This window comes from Pipistrellus kuhlii, unplaced genomic scaffold (assembly GCF_014108245.1).
Source record: "Pipistrellus kuhlii isolate mPipKuh1 unplaced genomic scaffold, mPipKuh1.p scaffold_m20_p_26, whole genome shotgun sequence".
Classification (NCBI taxonomy): Eukaryota; Metazoa; Chordata; class Mammalia; order Chiroptera; family Vespertilionidae; genus Pipistrellus; species Pipistrellus kuhlii.
Window position 1 is genome coordinate 1,772,113 of NW_023425525.1, and position 25,818 is coordinate 1,797,930.

Sequence of the window (25,818 nt, forward strand, 5' to 3'; positions counted from 1 at the left end):
GTGTATGGGTGAGTGTGTGTGAGTGTGTGTATGTGTGTGTGAGTGTGTGTGTGTGTGTGAGTGTGTGTGTGAGTGTGTGTGTGTGTGAGTGTGTGAGTGTGTGTGAGTGTGTGTGAGTGTGTGAGTGTGAGTGTGTGTGTGTGATGTTACTGTTTTAGAAGCCGGTCTTGCGCTGGGACCTTTTTCTACTCCAGTGCTGGGACAGCCTTTGGGACACAGTTGTGTTTGCTCCTGCGCCTGCAGCTGGCGTTGGGAGGACACTTGTCGCGATCAGGTGGAGGGAGGCTCCCGTGTGGCTGTGTGGAGGTAGAGCCAGGCGCATGCTCCAGGCCTCAGTTGGTTTGGGTTGTTATGATCCAGCTTGGCTGCCTGCACTGGTGACATCAGTCTGCTCCTGGGAATCCTGTCCGTCGGAGGGCAGCTATGTCAACCGTGTGTCCGTGAACAGACGGGAGGCAATGCGTTGTGCAGTGCAGGCCACGGAGCCTGCTGGCGATGCTTGAACGGGCAGCTGGGAATGGCTGCCCATCGGCTAAGTCCTCCCACCACCCACATCACCTCGGCGGCTGAGCTCAGGGCAGCTGGGTCTGAGCCCAGGCCTCCGGGGGCCGCAGGGCGGGGCAGGATGGCCACAGGCCCCATGGCGACCAGAGGCCTCGCTGAGGAGGGACACGCTCAGAGGCGCCAGCAGGGCGGCAGCTGTCTGGGTGGATGACGGGGGCTGGGAAGCAGCCGCAAACACTCTCTCTGCCCGCCAAGGGAGCCCAGGCCCGAGGCGCAAGGTGAGGGCTCCTGCTCCCTCAGGGCGCTGCTGTCACCCGTACCGGACACGGTGCATCCGATCCCGGACACGGTGCATTCGTGCGGCTGCCAGGAGCTGCTGCCTCCACCCGCGGCCTCGGCCCACCACCCCCAGCACAGGCGGCAGGGCGGCACTCAGGGAAGAAGAGGGCCCATGTCTGGCCCATCGCTCAGAGCTGCCTGCGTCTCCGTCTCCCCATCTTGAGGGTTAAATGTCGTCAGACACAGAGACCAGGCTCACACGTGATGACGACTTGGCCGATATCACCTGGTGCTCAGCGAGTGCCACCCCCAGCGACAGGCAAGGCGAAGGCGAAGGCCGGACCGTATTGGCCACTAGCTGCCTTGCCCACGCTTAGAGCTGGATCCTCACCATAAAACATACTGAAGTTCCAAAGGGTTTTCAGGAATTTGAGCTGTGTGGCCGGAAGAAACAATAGGTATCTATTCACAGTGAAGTTGAAGTTGCAGTTACTCAGAGTGGCTGCTCTCTGAATTACATGTAGGGTTTCAAAAAAAGAACCCTGGGTTTCTTAAATCAGCAAGAAATTATAGATGCATCTGAAAACATAAACAAGTGGAAATATTTCTACAGCTTTGCAAGGAGAGAAAACCAAGATGGAAGTAGACCCCTATGACAGGAATGGCACAGGCTGTGGCTGCACAGAGAGGCAGATTTTAACCTGAGATTCCCTGGCGACCAGTGTGTTGAGGGAGTTGTTCACAAAATGGCCCCACCTCAGAGTCCTTACTTATAAAGCGGATCACACATAAGGTCATTGTCAGCATTAGTGACCTAAGAGTAAACCCAGCTCATGACCAAGCTCACAGGGTAAGTTCCCTTCCTCTTAGCCTGGCAGACATTAAAACACACGTTTCTGCAACCCTGACTCCACAGGCTAGCTAAGGAACACAAAGAGGAAAAGAGACTGCTGGAAACCTGTACGATTATGTAAACTAATATAGTGCCGGAGGAATTAAGATATAATAACTTAGGAAGGATTTGTTTAATTAATAAATGACAAAAGGAAACAGTATCACAGTGTATGATAAAAATGCAAATGCACTCTGATTGATTAAAGAGCTTAGCAGAAGAGAAATATCAGATCTAGAAAACGGCATAAAACCAGAGGCCTGGGGCTTGAAGATTTAGTTACAAAATAATGCAAATGAGAATAATATTTTACTATGCATAATTTAAAACATGTATTTTATCTACAAATGTAGCCAATGAGTGATACAACAAAAAATATTTGTGTTTAATACTTAAGAAAGGAAGGGAAAAGGTATCAGTTAGTTTTACAGATGCTATGATCATGTAACCCACTCCAAGTGACTTAGAGATATCGAAAGTGACCATATACTATTGATAAAGACAAAATAAAGGTGTGAGTTGAAATCAATCAATTCTCCATACAACAGCCATACTCAAAGAGAAAATGTTAGCGCCAGATTACATAAATCATCAAGGTCAGGTTCATAGACTTGACGCCATCCCGTCACAACCCTCGTCATTTTCAAACTGGAGCACGTGATCTCAGCAAAGGCTTCTTCGCTGAAGGTGGAGGTTGCGGGCATCCTGCTGGCTTGTTACTTGATTGGACTGGGTGCTTCTCTTCCGGAGGGATGGGGGGGGGGGGGGGGTCACCCACAGGCTTCAGCGTGTGGCCATTTGTCCCTGCAGTGAAGCTCCCGGAGGGAACTCCAGGAGGCCAGCGGGAGTGGCCCAGACCTTGGCAGGGTGCCTGTCACTGGGTCTTCCCGTCACGGGAGATTCGCAAATGGCCAGGAGGGGGAAAGCCACCTAGTGGATGTGACAAAACATATGAAGACTCTTCTCCAGTCAGGTTTTCCAATAATGTCTAACGAAATCCAAAAAAACTGAACACAAAACGTACTGTAAAAAAATATAGGATGCAAAACTTTAAAATAATACAGAGCACAAAACTTTAAATCTATCTGAGATTTGTGCATAGAAAGATAGCAGGAAGAAGTATGTGAAAAAATGTACATCAAAAGTCAAGATAAGTTACGACTTTTAATTATTTGATTATTGTGTATTGGTAACGTTTGTACAATGATAATTTATTACTTTGGTTATAAGGGGGGAAAACATTATTTAAAATTTCCCAAATTTAAAAATAGGCAATGAAAGCTCAGGAGAGGGCAAACAAATTAAACGGTAGGTTCAATAAATAAAGAAGTGAGAAGAGAAAAAAAAAAGGCAGAGTAAAACAATGTGTGATGTGATTTTAGAGTGCATGACAAATTAAATCTGTGCACACATGTACATCTGGGTACACATGCACATGTGTACATATACGCACACGTACATGTGTGTCCATGCATATATTATAAAGGTGGTAATATATTCATGAAATGAAGAACATACCTTGTTTCCTGGGATCTGAGTGGAGAATTTGATCATCAAATTACTCTTTCTGTTTTTCCAAACAGAGCAGTGCGCTTGATAAATACATATTGATGAAATAAGTCAAGCACATAGAAAGCCCATAAAGGAAACATTATGCAATCGTTTTTTTCTCTCAGTGCTCTGACTCATTCGGCCCCTGCTTCAGAGTTGGGGCAAAGTGATGAGCAATGGTGTGGTCATGGGGAGTGTCAGGGAAAATCAATATGCCGGAATATTTATAAAGGATCATTATCTTTCTTTAATATGAGTGCTTCAAACAAGGGAGAGAGCATTCTGCATGGATTTGGAATCTCGATGCAGAAAGCAGACCTCCTACAAATTAAGTTCTTAGTGCTTGAAGCAGAGCAAATTGGAAACGCTCGGAGTTGGAGTTGCTCATCCTGTGAAGCCTGCCACTACAGAATATTAAGAACGTGAAAATGAGATGTCACATTAAGCAAATGGATTACCTTCCCAGACACAAGAATTGTAATGAAGAGTAAATAATGCCGTCACATATTCCAAACTCAAAAATGCAAATGTGCCAAGCCGTGTGCAGTGAGGGGTCTATAACCCGGCCAAGGTTGTCCTTCTTTCATGCAGACGGCTTCTGTTGTCACTGCATCCTCAGTGGCATCTTCTTCAGCCATTTTAGTTTTAATTTTTCTCATTAAACAAATTTATCTGCCTTGAAGGCAATATCCTCACTTTAGCATTGGAAAATTAATTTGAAGGGGAAAAAAAAATGCTCATTTAGGGACCAAGCCGTAGAATCATAACCACTAAGTAGGAAAGAAAAATACTTTAGAATAGAAAAACTCACTGTACTTCAGAAGTTCTAAAAATATAAAGGTTTCAAAGAAATAAAGTCGTGGTCCTGAGGACCCTGCCGCACCGCCAGGCACCATGCAAACCCAGGGGGTGTGCTGCTGCTAACACACCTGCCAACGTGTGATCAACCAACTCCCAGCCCTTCAAAGAAAAAGCTAATGGAGGGAGGGGGGAGATATGAATTGTATCTTATCCTGTTGGTGTTATCGAAGTACCTAGCACTGTGCTTGGCACATCATTAGAGTTAAAGAAGTGTTTCTGGATTGAACATTGCTCTGCCAGAGCTCTTATGAGGATAATACCACTGCTAAGAAGAGGTGGAAATTGTTATGTAATTTGGCCAATCCTTAAGAAAACGGCCCAGGTCACTTACGTGTTAATGGAGAGAGAGGATTAGAAAACAGCACGGGGACCACCCTCCATCCCACATCCATGGCAACAATGATATTTACTTTAGATTATATTTCATAACAAGTTATATCTAAGAAGTTGAGTGACCAGTCCCTTGCAACTATATAGTTTTATCATTTTCTTTGCATGCCTTGATAAGTAGGATATGGATTTTTAGAAAATCCTCAACTATCTGTTAATTGCTTAATTCTGATGTCTAAGAAAATTTCTGTTATGAAGATAATTTCTAAAACACTCTAATTCAGATAATTTTGAAATAGCTAAAAAAATGGTGAAAGCTTTGGCTCAAAAGCTTTGGAAATATTTTATTATATTTTCAAACATGGAAAATATACAAATAATGCTTAAATTTTATTTAAATGAAAACAAGTGTGTTTTCTAAAGCTATATCATTGATGCTTTTCTGTATTCTATAGCATCCATCCTCAAATAAGTTTTTCCTCAAAAACAGATGATGCTGAACAATTAAAATTAATTTTTAACTTAGGAAAATTACTGTATTTATAAAATACAGTGTCAGCTTTCTCTTTTTCCATTTATATAAGACTAGTGGCCCAGTGCACAGATTTGTGCACATTGAAAGGAAATTAATTAGAAGAAATACTTTAATATCGCTATTCGCTCTTTATAATAGAAGTGTCAGAGACTAAAAAAAATTAGTAAAAAATATATGAAAATAATATATAAATTGATTAATAAGTAACAGTAACAACATGATATAGCAACAAAGACATGGTATAAAAACATTAAAACATGATATAAAAACAACAAAAAGATGATATAAAAACAACATTGATAAGAACAATGACTGATAAATTGATTAAACTTATTCTATATCTCCCTGTACACCACATTAAGAGTGAAAACACTTTCAAAGTGCTTGACTGATGTCCCTTGTGATGGAGTATTTACAACTTTAACCTCACATGCTCTTCGCACCTGAGAGAAAGCAGCTTATACCTGACCATGTGTGAAAACCAGTTCAGGCAGGAATATTCCTGCTCTGTCTAGAGTTTGTCCTCATGACTTATTGTCATCGCAAATGCTGGCATCACGGGAAACTGTCCTGGAATTCATTTGAATAGGAGGCCAGTGTCAGACTGGGACAAATCAATTCTTGGAATCAGAACAACCTCTCCTTCACAGATCCTATTAATACTTCAGCTTCGATTATGTTAGGTTGCAATCTTTTTATAATAAATCTAGTGCCATTGCAAAGACCCCACTTACTATTAAGATTTCTCAGTAGCATGATGATTGCACCTACTCTCAATTTTAATTTATAGCACAGCATTCCCAAAGGATTAATACTATTAAGAAATTCGATGGGAAAATTTTCATTTTCAGTACCATCTATTAAATCATGGAATCATCACTCCAATAGCTGTAAAAATCTCCATTGAGTATATCCAAAATTTCTTCGTTTAATTTATGAATGTGCTCATTTTTTGGACAAAGAATTGCATATTTAGATATATTTTTAATATTAACTATAGATATACTATTTCCAAATGTAACTTCAATAATAGATCCATTACAAATCATTTTGTGGAGATTTCAATAATATCGATTCGGAGAGCTTTACTTGTATTGCATGTGCATGAGTCAACGTTTATTTTTAAGTTGCCAGTGTGCGTCATAGGTACTGGCTGGCTGGTCAGTCGGACAGACAGTCGGTCACTTAGCCTTTTATACATATAGATGTGTGGAAAATGAAATCACAGCCACAGCTGTTTCTTTCCTTCTTTCCTTCTGTTCCTTGACTCTGGGTCTCTCTGTTGCCATTTCTCTAAACTGCGAGGTATGTTTCTGTCTTCGATGAGGAATTTTTCTCTGGTGAGCCTGGGGATGGGGGATTAGGGCGGCATGCAGAAAGTGTGGGTGGGGCCCATACTCCTCTCTCCCATCAGGGAGTGGCCATGAGAACATGAACATATGTCTTCTTACCTCTTTGCTGGGTAGTCAATAACTCTCGCCTCCTTACTTGGGGCACACTCTCCCAGCCCCCTGCACCCATAAGCACCCTGGCTGGGGTCTCCGTGCCTGCAGCCACGCCACCCCACGTGGTCTCAGTGGTCCTCACCATTCTCTCCAGTCCCTCCCAAGTCAACATACTTATTTAAGCCCTGGACAAAGGCGGCATTTCCCAAGCGTGTGCAGCAGAAGCACCCATCCCGGTGCGGAATCTGTGATCACTCCAGCACGGTGTGGATGCGTGTCCGCCTTCGGTGTGGTGCGTGCAGCGTTGGCTGGTTCATAGGAAAACACGCAGGAGGCAGAGTTCAGCTCTGAGAGCACACGGTTTCAAGCATGTTAGCAGCACGTATGTACGTACCTGCACACGCGGTGCTCACAGCAAACATTCTCGTGGATGCAGTAAGCAGTGATTAAATATGAGTGGCGTTACAGCGTCGCTGTCGGAAAACTTTTCACCTGTGTTTTCGCTCATTTATGTGTTCTCCTTTCCATTGCATCAAAGTCACTCACGTTCCCACAGATCTGACGGGCAGAGCTGGGGAAGCAAGGGGTGCGGGACAGCCAGCAGAGAGGACGCGATGAATGAGTGCGTAGAGTCTAACGGTGCTGGCTTTGAACCTCAGCCGCCTCACCTACCGCTGAGGAAACCTGGGCACAAGGCATGCCCCTCGCAGCAAGGTTCCTTCATCAGCAAAGCCTTTGTAGCAGCTTCCCGGATCACAGTCAGGGGTGAGGGACTAATAAGTGCTCAAGAAACATTAGCTACTGTACCATCATCATCATCACCATCACTCTGCCCGCACCCAGAGCAGTTCCTACCCGGATGAGCAAGTCACAGTGAAAACGCGCTGTCACTCTCCTGGGTCCCTTTTTGAGTCAGTGAAGGAGGCAGAAACCCCGGAGCCTACAGGCACTCATTGTAAGGAAGAGAGTCTGGAACATTCGGATGTGACTGGGGTGACCCAGGCTCCTTGCCATGTAGACCTGGGCTGTGAGCAGCCGCCCCTCTCGCCCTGAGCTGCCCGGGAGGCCACGTGACCAGCGGGGAGGGGGGTTGCTGACGCAGGAGAGCAGGGAAGGACAGGGAGTGTTGCTGCCCTTTCCTGGGAGACAGAGCTCCGGCTGTCTCTCCCGTCACTGCCTGGTGGCCCTTTAACTGTCAGCGTGGCCTCTGGCCCCAGTCTGTCAGATGTGGGGAAAAAGCTTGGACAGAAAATGTGTGGTCAGCACACGTCATAGCGACCGATAGTTCAGTTGTTCTGCTGTTTGGTTGTTCCGCCGTTTGGTTTATTTGCTTATTAGAGTTTTATATATATAGATAAGTTTTTTTTTTCTCTTTAAAGCATGTTGTGCATTTTCTCTGAAAAGATTCATGTTCATTAAATAGCGTCAAAAAATTAATAGCGTCAAAAAAATGAATAGATACTAGCTTCCATCCTGATGGAGCAGCTGTGCGGACAATGGGGCCAGGTTGCCTGCCCCAGGGGCTCCCTGCATGGAGCCCATGTGTTTGCTGGGCGCTCTGACTGCCTGGCTGTGTCCTCCCTTCTGTGCCTTTGTCTTCCCACCGGAACCCATGGGGCTCTGGGGGCGCCGTCTCCGTCCTGAGTTCCATGCTCCTGACCCGCAGGATGGCAGGTGGTGGCGATGCGTCCACACAATGTCTGCCAAGTGCTACTGTGTCTTCACTGACACAGGGGAGCCACCCCGTCCGTCCCGTCCATTTGGAGTCCGACACGAGCAAGGGGGGGAATGCAGTGCTATTCAGGGGGCCTCCCGAGACCCCCAGCCTCATAGTCCTACATCCAGGGGAGAATTCTCGTGGTCCTGATGGTGCGGGGTGAGGGGAGGCACCACAGGGAGCCAAGTTCTTCCTTCTGGAGGACAGGTGGGAGGCGAGGGCGGACTGGCAGTGGGACGCTGTGCGGAGTTCAGTGGGGTGGGGACACGGGGCACGTAGCCAGCGGTGACAATGACAGTCAGGATATGGGGTGTAACTGCATGCGGTCTCCACCCGAGTGGCTTTGTGTTTTAGAGAACTAGATGGGACTTTCTGTTGTTCTCTGAAATAACCATGGGCGTGAGGGTCAAATATTTGAGACTTTTTTCCATGTTTCTCCTTGGCCAAACTCTCCTGGGTCCCACCCTCTCTGGGGAAGGCGTCCCGGTCTCAGGGGGGCGCTGTGCCTGGCTGTTGTGTGCGGTACAGAAAGGGCTGAAACTGGGGGCTCCGCGCCTAGGCGCCTTGGACTGATCAGAAGACTTTCTAGACTCTTCTTCCACTGGTGACGCAGAGGAAGCACCGCCCTGTCTCACGGGCGCAGGGGACGGTGCCTGGAGACACTGTGAGGACACAGGCATAGAAGCCAGAGAGAGGCCTCTGTGCTGCAGGGGAGTCCAAGGAGACCATGGGGGAACCTCCAGAGACCCTGGGCTCTGTCCAGCGGCCCCTCCTCCAGGCATGCGTTCATGCTCTGTGCATGCTCTCCCATGTAACATAGATGAGAGCACCTTCCTTTCTTTCCTCCCTCAGAGCAGTTGGTGTTGGGGGCAAACGTGTGACAGCCCTCCAGGCTTGTTCCAGACATGGCGAGGAATGGAGCGTCGTTGTTGAAATGCCACCCCTTGCCTCTAACGAGCGTGTGTGGTCATCAGGGAGATGAGATAGGAATAGAATGAATCACAGGTCCGTGTAAGCATGCGAGGGGCATAGGAAAGGCAAAAGCAAAGTTCAGAGGCGAGAGGGTCTGCAGGGAGGTGGCGGGAAGGGGCCCAGGGTGTGAGAGGGCTACAGGCGCTGCTAGGCATGGCAGGACGGAGGGGTGGCAGGTTCTTGTGCTTGGCCTGGGCACGGAGCGAAGAGAGGAGGGAAGAATGGGGGGTGGGAGGAGGGGAGATGGTCCTACCTGAGCACACTGTCTGGCGCACTGCAGTGGAAAGCCATGAATACTTATGGCACCCATTTTGAAAACGTGGAAGAAATGAGTGCCTTTTGCAGGATCTTAGAAGTGAGCGGCCCAGAGACAGTTAGAACGGAGGCTTCTGACGGCAGCCTGGGCGCTCGCCTGCCCCTGAAAGTGAAGGTGCTGCCGGGGACCGCGAGAGGGCGGGAGGAGTGGCCACCGTTTCCTTTTTACAAAAAAAAATTGTATCTGTCTATGCAGTGTTTCCCAAAGTGTGGTACGCGTACCCCCAGGGGTGCGGGAAGAGTTTGGTGGGGGTACGCATTGCACCGGAGTTTGGTGGGGATATGCACTGCACCGGGCTTAGCTGTGCCAAATTCTACGTTCTCGTGAGTACGAGGGGGACTCAGCGTTACGAAAAGTCTAGAAGGGGTGCACATATGTCAAAGGTTTGGGAAACACTGGTCTATAGAATAGACCGTAGCCTGTTTGATAAACAAGGTTTGTGCTCAGAATAGTAATCCCTGTTATATCCAGGCCAGGATGATGTGAATATCTGTTGCACTCACACAGGACAGATTATAGCATTTTAATCTGCCTAAGTCTTTGAGATTACCAAGATAAAGAACTTATCTCTTCATTGAATCTCTTTATTCAAGGTGTAAATAAAATGCAGAAGGAAGAGACAAACTATCAGTGATTTGCTTTATAACTTACTGTGCGGGAAAGCAAACCTTTGTCATTGGCCTGACGGAAACAAATGTCATTTCATCAAAAGTCTGCTAGGGAATGCATGTGTGGAGTGGATGACTACTGTGGGGCGGGGGAGTACTGTATTACAATGGTATATCAGCTATGAGATGGCAGATCCAAGTTCAAGTCGCCTTAAAACGCCCTTCTCCGTGTGCAGTGGGATTTGTTTGCGATGATACTACTCATGTAAACGCTGTTTTAACTTGCACATGCTGGACGTTGGATAGTGTGGAACACTGGGTCAAAGAGAAGTAGCTGCCCCCTGTATATCTGATGGGAATGATGGCCAGGCACGCCCTGTGATGGCTCAGTGCCATGGAGAAGGGAGGTTCCCACACAGCCCCCGTGCCTCTCGGCCAGTGCGCAGGGTCCATGCTGAACAAGCAGCCACGATTTTACAGAATAACGTTCCTGGGTGAACCATTTGAGGTCGTGTTCTTGCTCTTAGCATTTCCAACCCTTTATTCCCTATCAGACATGGCGTCAGGGACCACTGGCCACTTAAGGAGCCAAGGAATCAGTCATTCCTTTGCTTTTCTTTTTCAAAAAATGAGTCCCTGTCCAAGCGTCTCTCTTCGGAGGGGATGAGAGCACACATTCCCTCTGGGACGCTCCAAGGCTGGCGGCTCTGCGTGAATGGTGCAAATCCCCCTCCCGCGCCTCGTTCTCAGAGCCGCACACCTACTCGACGGTCCCTGCCACGTTCCTGAGCCCAAGCCCCCCTGAGAGAAGGAGCAGCTCCCCAGACCCTGCACTAGCCTCTGGGTCTTCAGGAGAGCAGCAGTGCGAGGCCGCTGGACAGCCATTGGGGAGCCGAGTCCCCAGCACTGTCAGGGTCACACTCGCAGCCACTCCGCCGCGGTGACTGAGTGACAGGGTGTGCTCCCGCCTCCGCGGTTGTCACTGACCGTGTCATTGCTGGTTTGGCTGAATTACCCAAAAGGCTGAGGGTCTACCTTCCCCCCTGCTAACCCTCTTCGCCTTCCTCCTGCTAGAAAAGGCAGCAAGAGAGAGAGAACAGACAAAATGCTCTGAGCCCGATCCCATTCTAGTTTTCTTACTAATAAAGGCATCTGATACATCATTTGTAACTAAGAACATATTAGATCAAATAGACGAAGATAAATTGCAAAGATACCATGGCATTCTCTCCCTTCCACGGTCCTGAAACGCTTCTGGAAACCCTCATTTCTTTGGTAATTTCAAGGGTGAAATGAAGGAAGCTCTTCCTCTGAAAGGGAGTGCCCACCTGTGCCCACCTGTGCCCGCCCCAGGGCACAGTCCTGCCCTCGGGAAGCCACCGCTCAGGGTCCGGGTCACATCCCCTGTGGTTTCAGGCCGAGACAGCGGGAAAGCAGGCCGTGTCTGTAGGCGCCATTACAGGAGCCGCCCAGGGACAGTAGGGAAGAATCCTCCCAGAGTGACTGGCGGGGAGGACGTGGGATTCCTTCCGCTCTGGGCCCCCCCTACCCTCATGGTCCCCCTCCCCTGCCCCCATGGAATGGCATTGTTTGAAAGCAGACACGCGGGGCCCGTGTCCTGGGACTGAAACCCTCTGTATGTGTTGTCATTCACAGTGCATGCCAAGACACTCATGAGCAGCAGAGCCAAGCTGGCCAGCTGATTAACTATGTGTGTGTATGTGTTTAAAACAGCCTGATAAGGAGCATTGGAAATCCTCAAGATGAGCGAATATCTTATAACTTCTTCCGCAGGTGCCAGGATAGCTACAAGCCATGGACTTTCTGTCCTGCTTCTTGTTTGTGGCTTTGTGAAGGGTGCTTTGCTTTAATCTAAAGTGCTGACTTTTTTCCAATATCACTTTCTCTTCTTAAAGCAAAGAGCAAATCGCCTGTAAAACCTACGGAGCGGACAGCAAAGTTGACCCTAAACACCAAGCACCACCACGCACCCACTGTAGCCTAATTCCCCAGACCAGGAGCACCTGCTTCCGGAGCATTCCTGAAGAGACCCTCACACGCTCTGTCCATAATGTTTTCTTGGGCAAAAACCCATGAGCTTTCATTTCAAGAGAATTAGTGTGAAGTGATAGGACGTGTTCCGATAGCAACATCTATTTTCCCCCCTTTCCTTCCGGATACTGACAGCATCCTCTCACGGAGCATTCAGGGGTTGGCCTGGACCTCGTCGGGATAGTAAATATTTACCATGGAGATCACCACTTCCCACTGAAAGACCCATCGTTTCAGGGAGCCAACGTCAATCAGAAGACTCCAGGACACACAAACCATCACCAGACGACACCCCTGTTTTGGGGGACAAGAACAAAATCATCAACACTGCGAGACAACAAGGAGAACCTTATTTTAAATAAGAAATTAAAAAAGATAATAATTTTTTTTTTAATTTTCCCTTTTTTCTTGGATTTTTCTCCTTTTTCTTGATTACAGTCCTTGTTCAATGGTGACAAGTCCCTGATTACGGCCAATCCCTGTCAATCCTGGGAGCTTTCTGGAAATGCATTTTGGGTGTTCCATATCTCAATGTATTTTAATTCATTTTGCAATCCCTGTATATGCAAACTGGACAAATTCTGTAAATCGCTTCTAGTATGTGTGATATAACTTCAAAGTAGATAGACTATGACCTTCATGCAAGCTGATTTTTATCATTGTATCTATAAATATACACATACAGAGAGCCACATGTTGGATCATCAACCAACCAACGTTTCTTTTGACAGAGCCTTTGTTTCTCACTTATGACTCACGGGTTGTGTGGATTCTGAAATGCCTTGTTTCACAGCCACAGGCCTGATAGCTGCGGGTGGCCTGTCGGCTTCTCCTTCCTCCTGGAAAATGCATATTCAAGATTGTATTGGTCTCTGATACATGAATTGCTTCTGCTGTTTGTATGCTTGTTGGGATTTGCTATGTTTCTTCATATATGGTGTGTGTTGAGGTTCGAGGGTCTGGGCTCAAGAATGTACACTCCCTGGTTTGATGGCGGTCCCCGGTCACAGTCATCATTGTGATTGTCAGAAAGCAATGTTGCTCCTAGAAAGTCTGCCTCAGAGGTGGCTGTGGAGGAGAAGATGAGGTGGCCACCCTCACTCCCTGACTTCCTGGAACAACGCTTCCTGCTGTGACTAACGCTGTGCTTCCTTTGACCTTGATGAATTTTTGTAGCTTCATCGCTCTGTTATTTGCTCTGAGTTATCTCTTAATGTTTCCTAATTAAAAGTTAAAATGTGTTTGTTGGCTCGATAGAATATGCAAAAGATGACAACACATGTGTTCAGTTTCTGTTTTGTTTTTTACTTAACTGGGTTATTATTTTAAACATTCCATTCTTGATTTTGGTTTATGATCACTTAGACTATTTTATTTAGAACCTGTTTCCTACTCTGGCAAAGAATGATGGGCAGAACTGGTGGTGTGGGCCGAATCCGCCATGGATGGATGCGGGTTGAGATAGCAATGATCTGAGTTTCCCTTCCAGAGCGATCCTTCCTTTTTTGTTTTTGTTTTTCCATCACAAAACCAGAAGACACTCAGCTCCCAGCCCAAGGTCCTAAACTGAAGCTTGAAGGCAATGAATACCTCTGCTTTTTGAAGGTAAATGCATTGATTTTCTGCAATTCGATTACAGGCAATGTGCATATTTTCATAATATTCTTGACATTATCTACTGAGAATTAATGCTTCATGCTAAATCTTTGATTGACATTTTCCTTGTTCATTTGGTTTATTATTTCGGTCTAATGAAAAATAAATAAATAAAGGATTTGATTGCACTATTTTATTAACTTAGAAATTTATTTTCTTTCAACGTTGAATGCTTAAAATGCTTACAATAGTGGTACGGTAACTATTATTTATTAGGTCTATCTTGGCTTTAAGATCACGTACAGTCAAGTATAAATTAGTATACTGATTCTAATTTAGTCAGTCTGGGAAAACCCACAATGTAAGTTCCTTTTATCTCAGTAGACTCCAGTCTGTGTCCAAAATAAGATGTCTCTGTCAGTAAGCTACCAAAAACCCGGTCATCAGCCTCTTTGAGAAAAAAGCATGGCATAGAAGCTGTAACCAAGGAAGGAGACCCTCCGGTCATTTCCACCTTACCTGGCATCCTCCGGGACTATTACTGTGTGACTAGGACATGGAAACAAATATAGATGGAAAGTTAAGTGACCTGGCTTTTTCAACCTTGACTTCCAAGATTAATTAATGTCTTTCAAAAAAAGGAAATCATAAAAAGCTGAAATTGCTTACCTGAATTCAATCAGGTTCTTTGGTTCTTTCTTGAAGACTTACAGATTGTTTACAAATGAAACAAGGCCAATGAAAACGCTTGAGGGTAAAATAGGGTAAAAAAAAAAATCCTCTAAATCCAGAGCTTCTCCTGTGAGCGAGTAAACAGGTGTGGAGGGGGCCGCACAGGAGCCCATGGAAACCCTATGGATAGTTCTGTCGATGTGTCTTTGATTTCTGGAGATGGCCCCTGACATTCATTGATTCTGAAAATGGTTAGAATATGAGTTTCTTGCCTAAAAGAAGAATGATTAGATGCGTTTGAGCATCTAAAGGACCTGACTATCATAATTTTGAACTATTTCCCTTTAAAGTTCTTGGAAGCAAGACATGTTTAGGGAAATAGTGTGTGTGTGTGCGTGTGTGTGTGTGTGTGTGTGTGTATCTATATATTTGGCAAAGAAAACATATATATTTTATGTCCTTTTTGTATTTCTCATACACCATATACTACATGGTATAACAGATATGGGATAAAGCTTGTTGAATCTTTAAAACCAAAGCTAAGAGCTTAAACTATAATTTTACAAAATATACACAGGTACCGTTCAAATACATGGTCCTGGTATTGATACTATATGAAAGATAAAATATTAAATATAACTTAATGCTGGTTTTCTATAAGAAAAAATAATTGCAAAAGGAAATGTAACCTCTTCAATAATACATAGACTCTGGTGACTCCAGCTTGGAATTAAGACTGTGAAGCTACAAAATATGTGTGCACATGATTTCTAACGTGCAGCCCAAATAATTTTAATTACAGAACCTCTCGCTCATTAGGGGAGCAGTCTATCACTCAGAACGTGCCCTAGACTTTATAGTCTCTTCAATAGAATTGATAAGGTCCTTTCCTTACTGAAGGAGCGATAGAAACACTCAGAAACAAGAAAATATAACAGAAATAAATTCTACGAAGAAAACCCAGTAGCATGCTAGCAGGTTTGGCTCACTAGATAAGAGTGTCGGCCTGGGGACCAACGGGTCCCAGGTCTGATTCCGGCCAAGGGCATGTACCTTGGTTGCAGGCTCCTCCCAGGCCCAGGGGCCCTGGTCAGGGCACCAGCAGAGGCAACCAATTAATGTATTTCTCACATCTATGTTTCTCTCTGTATTTCCCTATTTCTTTCACTCTCCCTAAAAAAAAAAAAAAAAAAAAAAAAAAAAAAAAAAAAAAAAACAATGGAAAAATACCCTCGGGTGAAGATTAACAAAGAAAAAGGAGAAAACCCTGTAGCATGACATAAAGAAGTGTGACTAGACGTGGTCTGAGGAAGTGAGATTTAAGTAAAACATGAATGACAAGTAGCAGGCGGCAGAGGACCTGGGAGAGGCAGCTCAGGCATGCGCAGAGCTCCCAGCCTGCATCCATCAGGCAGGCTAAGGCGCTAGAAAGAGGGCCAGTGCAGTCAAATGGGGAGAAGGTCATGAGGAAAGATCAGAGAGGGAAAGCCCGGCCAGACCCAGCCAAGGACGGAGGAACAAAGCAAAGGTTCCGCAGATTCTCATGTGAGCTCTTACTCGGAGCCAGGACACGGACCCTCTCCCAGCTGACTTCTTACCCTTGTAGTTGAGCTTGTAAACAAGACTCCTTTGGGAACAACATTGACTCTTTCCTTCTGCGAGTCAAGTACACTTTTGCCTAGAAGCTGCTGGGGTATATTGGGCAGAAGACAATGTAACTCTATCTTTTATTACTTTTTTATATTTTTATTGATTTCAGAGAGGAAGGAAGAGGAGAGATAGAAACGCCAGTGATGAGAGAGAACCATTGATTGGCTGCCTCCTGCACGCCTCCCACACGGGGAGCATGTGCCCGTGACCGGAATTGAACCTGGGACCCTTTAGTCCGCTCTATCCACCAAGCCAAACCAGCTAGGGCTTAACTCCATCTTTTAATGCTATTTTACAACTGTGAATTTTGAGGAAGAAAGGGAAAGATTCAAAGGCTTAATGGGACTACGTTCAGTGTAGGACTGGACTACTTACAGTAATTACAAATGTAATTTGAAATAAAAACAGGAGTATGTAAATGGAAAGAAAAGAGATTCACTTGTTGGTAAAACATTGTAATTTATAAGGGAGAAGGAGGAGGAGAGAACTCTTCATGTACTGGGCTGGGGGTGGTGATTGAAAAATCAGAAAGTAAGATCTCAGAGTTTTCCAGAAGACAATGGGTTAAGAGGTACAGTGGGAAAATAATTACACTTTATTAATTTCTATTTTCATTGTTAAAGAAATAAAATTATTCTGTGATAGTCAAAGCTTATAGAAAAATAGCATATATCTATTTCTTCTTGAAAGCTATACCTACCTACCTATATGCTCCGACTCAGATAGGAATCAAATACAATGTTAAAAAAAATAGGCATAGTATAAACTGTCTATCATAAAAGATAGTGATCAATGTAAGGAATTACTGAATATTTTATGGTATTTCACTGTATATGAAAAGCAACTAAAGTTTCAAAAGACGATATTTACTCTTACTTTGTGCATGCAATGAAATGCACGCCAATATTTCCTATTTTGTTTTGTTAAAACTTGTCAAAAACCATTAAATTGGTTTTACAACCCAAAATTTGGGGGGAGAGGGGAATCACATTTGTATTTTTATTCCAAATTGTAATACAAGTGGCATGAATGATTAATTAAATGACAGTGTATCGTATAAAACAATAATTGGGGTTCTAAACTCTCACTATGTTTTTTAAAACCAGAAGGCAAAGGGGAGCCCAGGGAGAGAGAGGTGCATTCTTTGCCACGTACCAAAGCAGCACGTGTGTTGGGGGTCGGAGCGTGATGTGTGTCCTGTGGTCTTGGTGCTCTGTTGTACGTTCCTGTCCTTCTCTTTGCTGGTTTACCCATGTGTTTGCGATATCCCCACCCTTCGTTACACATGAGGAGGTTCTCTGGAAGATATGTTCCTCTTCAGAGCTTTGAGAAACCACTGGAGAGTAGCAAGCCCGCAGAGCTGCAGGCCTCAGACACCAGAGGAGCGGTGGGTGATGCAGAGCAGGGATGTGTAGTCCCTGGAGGAAAGGCCTGGGTGGCGACAGGCGTGATCAGCCCTGGAAGGCCATCAGCGTCGTCTGACCCCGTTACGAGTCGTTGATGGACTGTGAGATCTTCAGGAAGGGAGCAGAAGGGCAGCCTTCATGAAAAACAGTCCGTTTCCTGAAAACAGGGCTTTGAGCCACCACAATAAAGCCACGGTCCTCAACCAGCCCTGGCCCCAGAGTCCGATCCTCGAGGGACCCCGGGCTTAGCCGCAGCATTGCGTGTGCGCACTGAGAGCACTCCTCTCAGTGTCCTCCGAAGGGAACAGAGGCCTTTGGTAGTAGCTGCTCATCAAAGAAGTAGAATCATCCAGCCCTTGCTGCGTGACTAGAAAATGACCCAGAACCGATGCCATATCCCTGGGTTTCTGGGACACCTTAGTCCAAGACGTAGTGGCCATGTGATCATGGGACTATTTGTCAAAGCCTATTGTTGGCCCATGGAGACCACTCTACCCACCTTCAGAGATTCCCCCAGCTCCCCAAAACACAGCTGAAATGTATGCCTTTATTTACGGAACAAGAAGAACCCTCCACTGGTTCCCTGTTCCATGAGGTAATGGCTATAAGTTTGAGAGACCTTTAGGTTTCTCCTCTTCACCAAAATAGCTAAATAATAATAATAATAATAATAATAATAATAATAATAATAAATGACAGAAGTGAGTGGCACAATGTCGTGGATGGAGCATTTACCTCTTTCTTTGCTGGAACAAAAGGAAGCCGAGTATTGAGTCTGGTTACTGTAAGCAAAATTAATGAGTGTAATTGTAGTTACTGATCCAAATATAGCTACTTACCGGAGCAAGTCAGCAGAGCTCCCAGGACCTGTCACGCAGTTAATAATTTGGTAGTTTTCTACTTTATTGCAATTAGAATGAATAAAAAGGTGTTTATTTTTTACCAGGCAGGGATGGAAGTATCCCTTTACTCTCCTGCCTCAAAGACCCGTTGACTTTCTGGGTCAGAACCACATGGTAGTCTTCCCCGCTGGCCCCTGGGACATTCTACTGACGGTAAGATACGGACAGCAGGATGAAGTGGCACCCTGGAGGCTTAATAATATACATACGCTCTGTGGGATAGGAGAAATCTATAGAAAATGTGGGGCCATGATGGCTCCAGCATACCTTTAAACACTCAAGGAAGGAATAGCTCCACTCTTTCACAGACCATCCCAGTGAATAGCAACCTGGCATGGTCTCTGACTCATTTTATGAGACTAGCATTACCTGGCTAGCAAACCTGACAATGACCGTGAAAAGGGGCAATTACAGAAGAATCTAACTCGTGAATGTAGTGCAAAAATCCTCTACAGAATAACAAAACAAATCCATCAATGTATAATACACCACCTAGAGTCAACATATTTTATTTCAGGCAAATAGCCATTGATAGTAGAATCTATAATAGTAAAAGCGTAATATACTAATTAGAGGTCATTCCTGACCTCCTTCTGGATAAAGCCGCAGTGGTGGGAGCCAAGGCAGAGGCAATTAGGGGCAATGAGGCAGGCAGGCAAGCAGTTAGGAGCAATTAGGCAGGCAGATGAGCAATTAGGGGTGAAGCAGACAGATAGACTGGTTAGGCTGATCAGGCAGGCGAGTGGTTAGGGGAAATGAGGCAGGCAGGCAAAATGGTTAGGGGCAATCAGGCAGGCAGGCAGAGTGGTTAGGGGCAATCAGGTAGGTAGGAAGGGTTGTTAGGGGCGATCAGGCAGGCAGGAGAGTGGTTGGGGCGATGAGGCAAGCTGGCAGAATGGTTGCGGGTGATGAGGCAGGCAGGTGAATGGTTAGGGATGACCAGCAGGCAGGCAAGCCAGCCATTAGGAGCCAGCAGTCCCAGATTGCAAGAGGGTGCAGGCCGGGTTGAGGGACCACCCCCGCCCCTCCCGTTCAGGAATTTCGTGCACCAGCCTCTGTACATAGATAAAAGGATATTCTGGGGCTATCTGTAGTGTTGTGGGTGCCTCTTAAAGCCATAATTAGTGTATGATTGATTGAAGACACAAGGTGAGACATATGGCAAGATTCCATTTGACAAAATTCAAGAACGTAAAGTTGAATGAGTGTCTGATGGGTATGTGCAAGAAAATTCCTCCCAAAATGAAGAAACATGGCACTCCTGTTCTTCCTGACAGGAAACATGGCCCCGAGCTTCAGGGCCTGTTCGGAGTTTGGAAGCAACACTCACTCAGCCTGCTGTGTTGCTGATTCACTTACTGAGGGAGCTGAACGTTTCCAGGTGTGCCTGTAAACCAGAGGGGGGAAAGGCAGGCCATCGAGGAGGTAGTTCTGTCCATCAACACCGTGACCTGACAGGTCCAATGGTGTCCTCGTCATTCCCTCGTGAGGTTCAGGATCCCCTATGGGTAAGATGACCAGATGTCCCACTTTTGACGGGACAGTCCCGGTTTTTAACAATTTGTCCAGTGTCCCATGGCGTTTTAAAAAAGTGCCGATTTTTGGAAATAATCTTCTTTTAAATCTTTTGGACTTTTTTTAAAACACCGCAGGACGCGGGACAGATTGTTAAAAATCAGGACTGTCCCGCCAAAAGCGGGATGTCTGGTCACCTTGCCTAGGGGGCCTGAGCTGTGAGCATCCCATGGCTTGTGTAGGAAAGCCTTGCTTTGGTGGCAAGTTACTCACCTGCCTTTAAGAAACCGTCTGGCACTGCCCGCTGGTAGAGATCAAATAAACACGGGACACCAGGCAGTTATGCGACCTCTCAGGACCACATAAAGCCCAGCAGACCACAGCGGCCCGCCACCAGCAGAAATAAGAGAGCATCTGAGAAGATCCTGAAGTGCAAGTAATTGCATAAAATAGTGGTCGGCAAACTCATTAGTCAAAAGAGCCAAATACCAACAGGACAAAGATTGAAATGTCTTTTGAGAGCCAAAATTTTTTAATGTAAACTTCTTCTAACAACACTTCTTCAAAATAGACTTGCCCAGGCTGTGGTATTTTGTGGAAGAGCCACACTCAAGGGGCCAAAGAGCTGCATGTGGCTCACGAGCCGCAGTTTGCCGACCACGGGCACAAAACACTCCTGTTCTCTGTTTCCTTATTGTCCCCATACGGTCAACCCTCCATCAACGGACGTTATCGTTTCCTGAGGAAATGGTTCTCCAATTCAACTTAGGCATGATTTTGCAACCAGAAAATGCTCTTCTTTGAAGATATCTAGAAGATTTCCAAAACTTGAAATATCCTACAATATATTCCTGACAATCAAAATTGTATAATACATGCGTGTACAAATACAGGTGTATATCAGCATGTGGTGAAGACCACATTCCAAACCACTGAGAAAGATTACTGTAGTTCTATAAGCAAACTTGGAGTGATTTATTAATTCAGGTTGGGGAGAGGGGAAAATAAAGCAAAATAAAGTGAGGAAAAAGTAAATAAAATGGCACTATAAAGCCTAAAATTTATGTAGATAAAAATCCAAAATCAAAAGAGAACTTAGGGAAAAGCCACTTCAACATATATGATATGCCCAAATCAATATCCCTCCATACTTTTTTAAAACCTAAATCTCTGGGAAAAAGAAAAAAATCTTGGCTTAAAAGGGGACAAATAATCACAAATTTATAGGGATCTAATAATTATGAAAATATTTAATCTCACTAAGAAGTTTAAAAAGCAATAACAATAAAGCCAACACTTTATAAACATAAATTTCACCATTTGAGAAAAATGGATGTTCTTAAATGTTATAAAGCAAGAAAGAAACTGTATACATTATATTCTCCAGCAAAATAGATAAAAATTTTCATTTAAATGAACCAGAGGATAAGGAAAAGGAATAAAGGTAAATACAAAGATAATGAACACTATAATAGAAAAAACATTGTACAGAGTACAAGCATAAGAGAACGTTGTTTAATATTAAGTAATAAGAGGCAGAATTCTGGGTGAGAGACTTAAAAAAAAAATAAAACATTAAGACATAAGAAGAGGCCAGACGCTAGCATTTGCACAAGAGTACATGCAACATGCATGTCCACGATCATGGGTGGTAGTGTCAGCACGAGGGAAGCTTCGAATGGCAAGGGGCAATCTCAATGTCCCGAGAAGCCACTGTGTGTGCTGCTGGAGGCGCACCTCCTGGGGGAACCCACGTCTCCACCTGCGCGGAGTTTGGAAGGAACAGAAAGCACGGCCCGTCTGTGTGTGACTGGGTAACTGTGTGAACACCACAGCCGCCTCCGCCCCCAGCCTGGTTCCTGGAGCCAGGATGTGGCTTTGGAAAGCCCTGCGCCTTGGGCCGACTCTGGTTCAGACGGTCTTCTCTTTCTGAGTGTTGGTGCTAATGAGGGCATCACTGAGTCCGCCGTGGCCGCCGTGGCTTTAGCAGGCCAGCGGCTTCGGGGTGATGGAGCATGCGGGCACCAGGGCCCTGTGTGGGCATGCACCCTGGGCTCACTCCTGCTGGGGGGAGGGGACTCCCTGCCCGGAGCCGGTGCCAGGATGATGGCGCTGGCAGCAGCACTACCTGGGAGGAACATGCTCAGGGGGAAGCTTGTAGCTCCAGACAGAACAAATGGCCTCCTCTCCGCAATGGACAGAGTCCAATGAAATCAGTGGCTGCCTCCCAGCTCTTCCCGGGAACTGGGCCAGGACCCAGCTCAGCACATTTCCACTCCCGGCAGGTTGGGCACTCGGCAGTGGCAGCCGGCAGCCTAGGTAAGGAGCCCCAGTCACTGAGCCCATGCCTGCGAATCAATATAAGATGAAATACGGAATATAATGGAAGATTATAACATGGCTAAAAAAATAATGATCACCTCCTTAGACAATGTCCTATATAATAAAGAGGTAATATGCAAATTAATCCTCATGCCCTCACAAAATGGCTGTCTATGACCAGGCCAGCAGGGGGTTTAGTGAGGAATGACCAAATGACTGAACAGCAGGCTGAATGGGGTGACCAGGCCAGTGGGAGGGGGGGCAGTAAGAGGAGACCAGGCCAGCAATGGGGACAGTTGGGAGTGACCAGGCAGGCAGGTGAGCAATTAGGAGCCAGCAATAAAGGATTGTGAGAGGGATGTTAGGCCTAAACCAGCAGTTGGACATCCCCCAAGAGTTCCTGGATTGGAGAGGGTGCAGGCTGGGCTGAGGAGACCCTCCCCCTTGCCCCCCCCCCTCGCCGTGCATGAATTTTATACACCAGGCCTTTAATATATATATATATATATATATAGATAGATAGATAGATAGAGAGAGAGAGAGAGAGAGGTGATAAAGTTCAAAATTCTTTTAAAACAACTCTTTGTAAACTTTAATTTGAAAGATACTCTCTCAATAAAATGAACTAAATCTATATTAAGCTACAACAAAACATGGGGTTAGCATTCAAACACTATAAACACTTTCATTAACTAAGAAACGTGACCAGGGCCCCTGCAGTGGCTGTTTGATATTTCACACTAATCTGATAATCTAACCAGTGCAAAATACAAAGATAAGAAACAAAACAAAAAATCAGGAAAGATGAACATAATTGTCATAATTCGGAGGCAAGTAATGGTGTGCTGTGAGCACTAGAGGTAAACTTACATATTTTAGGGCTAGCAATTGATAGAAGGTAAATATTAATTTACCAAAGCAGCAGTCTCCTGTGTGCCAGTTAGAAAAAAACATATAATGGAGAAAGAGGTGCATTCACATTGAGAACATAAACAAACTAAGAATGACAATCTCAAGGAAGAGCCAGACCTAAATAAAGCAAACTAAAAAAAAAAATTAAAAATTACTGAGAGCACAAAAGAAATTTAATCAGTTGGAAACCATACCGTGTTCCAGAATGAGTCTTTATAAAAATGGCGATCTTTCCCATTTAGCCACTCATTTCCAGATACACCCTAGCTGGGTTTTTTGTTTAGTTTTGTTTTTGTTTTTGCAATTTTGCCAAATCAATTTAGATTTAATCTTGGAGGAGAAATGAGGGAAAATCGCCACAGGAAATGTTTAGAGAGTAATGAATGGAGAGGTAACCTCCCAAATCAGGAAAGCACGGTAATTAAAATAATGTGGTTTGGGTCCAAATAGTGACAGGAAGATGAATGGAACACAGGGAAAGCTCCAGAAAGTGCCGGAGTGTATATAAAAACAGTGCATGTGAAGGTCACGTGGACAAGCAACTGGGAGAATGGGATTATTCAAGCAATAATTATCATCTGATCAAAAGGATATTGCCTAGTCACTCTTCACTATGAATTCTCGAATATTCTAGGTGGAATATATAATTAAATGGGGGGGGGGGTCAAAAAATCTCCTAAGCATACAGCATTATAAATATGCAATTACAAAGGAGAGTAAGCCATGATAAATTATATAGAAACATAAAATTTCTATAAATAGATGGTTTTTGAAAAGCATCAGTGTGAAAAGAACAGCAGACAAAAAGAAGCAAATAAGTAGATTATAACCTTAGCATTAAAGATCATAAATATTCTTTAAAAAGACATTAACACCCCAATTGGAAAATTGACTAGAGCCAAAATTGACTATTAGACAAAAGAATAAAAAGAATAATATTTAAGATAAGAAGAATAAAGGGATAAAACAAGTGATATAGGGGAAATAAAATTATAAGTGAACACGAAGGAAATAAATACAAAGAACAATGCAAGTCGCCTTTCCTCTCCTCTTTCTGCAATTTTATCTCCTGTCTGGTCACGTTTCCCTGCTCCATGGCCTTCCCCACCCTCTGCTCATGCTATTATCTCAAGCTTCAATTATCCCTGTAGGTTCGCACGGAAGGCATTGCTGTCACTTGGTGTGTGTCATACTAGGTGTCTCGCTCTCACTGAAGGCCACGGACTTGAGGGGATTTAAGTGACAAGCAAGGCAGTGCAGATGGTGGGGAAAGGCAGGACTCTCCACCACAGTTTCCCACGCGGGAGTCTTCCACCCCATCCCAGGCTCCTTTCTGCAAAAAATGACACCTTTCCCTGGAGGAGGAGCATGCCCGTGATGGGCCACTTAACCTTCTGATCCCCAATTTCCTCATCTGTCAGTGGGAGTTATGAGTCTGGCCTGTCTTCAGTGGCAGCTGCAAGAGGCACATAGCTAATTCATGTGAAGGAGCGTCCGAGAGGCTAATACAGAATTAGGAGCATCACGCTATTATCTTCCCGGGGAAGACAGCTGAAGAGCCTGGGATGAGAACGCCCAGAATGAGCCCGGTGCCCCCTGTGTGAGCCACGGCCAAGGTGAGCGCCCTGTGAGCCTTGTTCTTCCCGGTTCGGAGACAAACGCAGCGCCGTCAGAGACCGCACACGTTCCACCGGAGGCTGAGCCAGCTTCACGTCAACCTGAGGTCTGAGTCACACTTTCCCATTTCCAATTAAAACAGCCTTTGAGATGCCAGGAGAAATGCCAAAGTTGAGAGTTTAAAAATTCGCAGAAATATGTTTTCTAAGAATGCAATGCCTTAGGGTTTTGAGTAAGAAACCAATTGTGCCCAAATTCAACCGGAGTGTCACGGGAGAGTCCCAAACCAATGCCTGTGAAGACGGAGGAAAACTCATGCTATCCTGAAAGGCTGGAGGGCCTCCGCAAAGAAAACAGTCAACAGGACGCAAAGGCAACCTACAAAGTGGCAGAAAATATCAGCGAATTGTATACCTTATAAGGGGTTCACTTCTCAAGTCTACAAGGAACTCCCTACAATTCAGTAGGAAATCAACAAAACCTGTTTAAAGATACGCCAAGAAATTGAATGTCTATTTCTTAAAAGAAGACACACAAATGGCCCATAGATACATGAAAAGATGCCCAACATTACTAGTCATCAGGTTAATACAAGTCAAAACTACAATGATGTATCCCCTTCCCACCTGTTAGAATGTTTTGTTTTTTTTAAAGGGGCCCGACCTGCATGGCTCAGTGATTGAGCATCAACCTCTGAACCAGGAGGTCAAGGTTCGACTCCTGGTCAGGACACGTGTCTGGGTTGCTGTGGGTTCGATCCCCAGGGTGGGCATAGGGCATGCCGGAGGCAACCGATCAATGGTTCTCTCTCATCACTGATATTTCTCTCTTCTATCTTCCTTTCCCCTCCTCTCTGAAATAAATATCAGGATCTTTAAGAGATATCTGCCCTCCCTCATTCACTGCCGCATTCTTCACAATAGCCATGGCCTGGAGAACCCCTGGGGCCCGGTGTCCATCCACAAGTGAATGGACAATGGGATGTGTATCCATATATATAATTTAGCGTTGACGTTGAAAGAAATCCTGCCGTTGTGGCACATGGACGAACCTGGGGGCATTGCGCTAAGTGAGAAAAGCCAGGCACGGGACACACACTGCATGATGCCCTTCTCTGAGGAATCTGAAATCACCAGACTCATAGGAGCAGAGGATGCAATAAGG

The 25,818-nt window shown here is 45.2% G+C and overlaps 1 protein-coding gene across 5 annotated transcripts in view; it reads left to right on the forward strand.

The window, feature by feature from the left end:
- Positions 1-25,818, forward strand: part of VSTM2A (V-set and transmembrane domain containing 2A) — a 40,752-nt gene that overhangs the window by 9,927 nt on the left and 5,007 nt on the right. For 2 of the 5 annotated variants that reach the window (XM_036453820.2, XM_036453821.2), the window contains exon 5: positions 11,927-13,854. In XM_036453820.2, coding sequence (XP_036309713.1) covers positions 11,927-12,015 — 89 coding nt within the window. In that variant the 3' untranslated portion in view covers positions 12,016-13,854. The other 3 variants (XR_006742642.1, XM_045587185.1, XM_036453825.2) reach the window with 3 other exon arrangements.